This window comes from Myotis davidii, unplaced genomic scaffold (genome assembly GCF_000327345.1).
Source record: "Myotis davidii unplaced genomic scaffold, ASM32734v1 scaffold2782, whole genome shotgun sequence".
Lineage (NCBI taxonomy): Eukaryota > Metazoa > Chordata > Mammalia > Chiroptera > Vespertilionidae > Myotis > Myotis davidii.
Window position 1 is genome coordinate 98899 of NW_006293227.1, and position 2616 is coordinate 101514.

At 39.6% G+C, this 2616-nt stretch overlaps 1 protein-coding gene across 1 annotated transcript in view; it reads left to right on the forward strand.

The window, feature by feature from the left end:
• The window catches only part of LOC102751722 (chromosome unknown open reading frame, human C1orf112), a 37202-nt gene that overhangs the window by 4668 nt on the left and 29918 nt on the right, over positions 1 to 2616 (forward strand). The window contains exon 5 of the mRNA XM_006766838.2: positions 968 to 1133. Coding sequence (XP_006766901.2) covers positions 968 to 1133 — 166 coding nt within the window. The remainder of the gene's footprint in view (positions 1 to 967; positions 1134 to 2616) is intronic.

The window sequence follows — 2616 nt, forward strand, 5'->3', positions numbered from 1 at the left end:
AGGCTGGCAGAGGGGGGCAATTGGGGGTGACAGGCTGGCGGGAGGGGGGGCAGTTGGGGGTGATCAGGCCGGAAGGCAGAGTGGAGGCGGGCGATCAGGCAGGCAGGCAGGTAAGCAGTTAAGAGCCAGCGGTCCTGGATTGCGAGAGGGATGTCTGACTGCCGGTTTAGGCCCAATCCCACAGTGATCGGGCCTATACCAGCAGTTGAACATCTCCCAAGGGTTCCTGGATTAGAGTGAGTGCAGGCCAGGCTGAGGGACCCCCCGCCCCCGTGCATGAATTTCGGGAGTTTCTAGTTTATATATAAAATTTTGTATTCTTGGAATAGACTTTGTTATAGAACTAAAAGCATGTATGTAAATCTTTTAAAATAAGTGACGATAAGGAAGTAATAAAAAGTGGGCTTTTGCCTTTGGTTTGCTTTATCATGTTTCCTCTGTGTAAAGAAAGAAGTGATAGGATTTGTGTTGGGTCACAGGGATCCTGAAATAGTTCTGTTATGGTGTTGGGGATGAATTCCTTAATGATTAGGTGTCGTGAAAGGACATTAACCCTTGTTAGTTCATCTCGGTATTCCCAAGGCAGCTTTAAGTATAAAAGCTGGCCTATGATTTGTGCATCCCAGGAAGTTTTGATACTGCTATTTGTTGGGTGAATGAAAAGTGTTAATTAAAGCTTCTCTTTGGTGATAGGGTTCTACATTGTCATGCACTTGACCTACTGTTATTTATCTCCCTTTTAGTTCTGTATTTGCAGGGTCTTGTAAGTCATATTTAATACATGCTTGCATCTCTTGTATGAAGTACACTGTATTTAATGGATGTTCACTAAACATTTGTTTAATGAGTGAATATGTGATTCAGTGAAAAGCATTAATGATGACCTCTGCTAGTATGAGTGAAAGAAAATTTGGCTTTTGAGCTTTTCCTGATTTGTCTCTTCTCTCATTTTTATTTATTTGAGCAGAATAGTGAATCTGTCTATTCTGGGCGCTTACACCTCGTTTCAGACCTTCTCCAGGCTCTTTTCAAGGAGGCCTATTCTCTTCAGAAGCAGCTAATGGAACTGCTGGATATGGTCTGCATGGACCCTGGAGTTGATGAGAACGATGACATTTTGAATATGGTACTTGGTGAGTAAAGAAACTTATTACCCAATATATGATGTGAACTGACTGGACCCTGTATATCAGTTAAATTATTGAACCTACCATTGTTTTAATGATTCATGATATCTCACATGGAAGAAATCCTACCAGATAAATTTTTAATCTTTTAAATTTTAGAATTTAAAACAGATTTAATGCCTTAACATTAGATTTATATATTCAGTTAATGTTCATAAGTAATTTCCCCACAGTGATTAACAAAAAAAAAGGTATGCAACTTTATACCCTCTGAAGTAGTTCAGATTCAAAGACAGTAGCTTTAAAGAGTTTTTAAACTATACTCATAGTATGAAATGTAGTTTGCATTCCTTTTCAGAGCACATATAATTATATATATGGGTATGCTTGTCAGTGTGTATATGTGCATCACATTTATTATACATGAAATAAAATCCATATTACATGTGATATATTTTGTTATATTTTGTTTAATTTTTAAAGGATTGACTTCACTCACTAATAAGTTATGACCCAGAATTTGGAACCCAAAGATTGTATTCATCAGTTCAGTTTGAAGATACTAAATTGGTTTTGTGTAGCATATTAGGTACTTTTTATTCCATAACAAACCACTCCAAAATTATTGGATTAAAATAAAAAACCACTGTTTTATTTATTCATGATTCTGTGAGTCAGCAGTTTAGGCTGGGCTCAGCTGAGATAGCTTTCTCTGTTCCACTTGGCAGGAGTGGCTCACTTGTGTGTGTGGTCAGTGACTTCACTCACGTCTGACTGTTGGAAAAGGCAGAAGTTCTGAGCCAGCCATGTGTAGCGTATCATCCAGCAGGCTAGCCGGGCTCTGAGCTGATGTGGTCTGAGGGTTTCTAAGAGCAGCAAAAGAGGGCAACCCCCAGTACATAAGAACTTTTCAAGTCTGCTTGTCTTACACTTATTGGTCTGTTGGCCAAAGAGGATCATATGGCTAAGCCCAGAGTCTGTGGAAGGGGATTGCCCAAGAGTGTGGACACACAAAGGGAAGTTATTGTGGCCATTTTTATAAATAATCTGCCACAGACAGAGTAGGGGCCTTATATGAGAACTGTGCAAATTAGTTCTAATTCTTTCTCATTAGGTTTTCTTTCCTTAGGTTCATTTTGTCATTTTAGAATAGAAATATACATATAGAATATTTCAGTTATAACAGGGTACAACTTTATTCCATTAAACATTTTAGTTTTGTTTAGGTCATGGGTAGGTATAAACTTCAAAAGTTAATTTTCCCTAATTTCTAACAATCTTAAAAATGTGATACTTATCCTATATAATAAAAGGGTAATATGCATATTGACCCTAACAGTGTAACGACCAGAACAACTGCTCCACCAGTCACTATGGGGCACACTGACCACCTCTTGGTCCCTTTCCCTGGTCGGCAGGCTCCCATCGCCCGATGCCGAATGGGGATCTGGGGGTGGGTGGTGGGGGACGCAGGCGGCGCTAGGCCAAG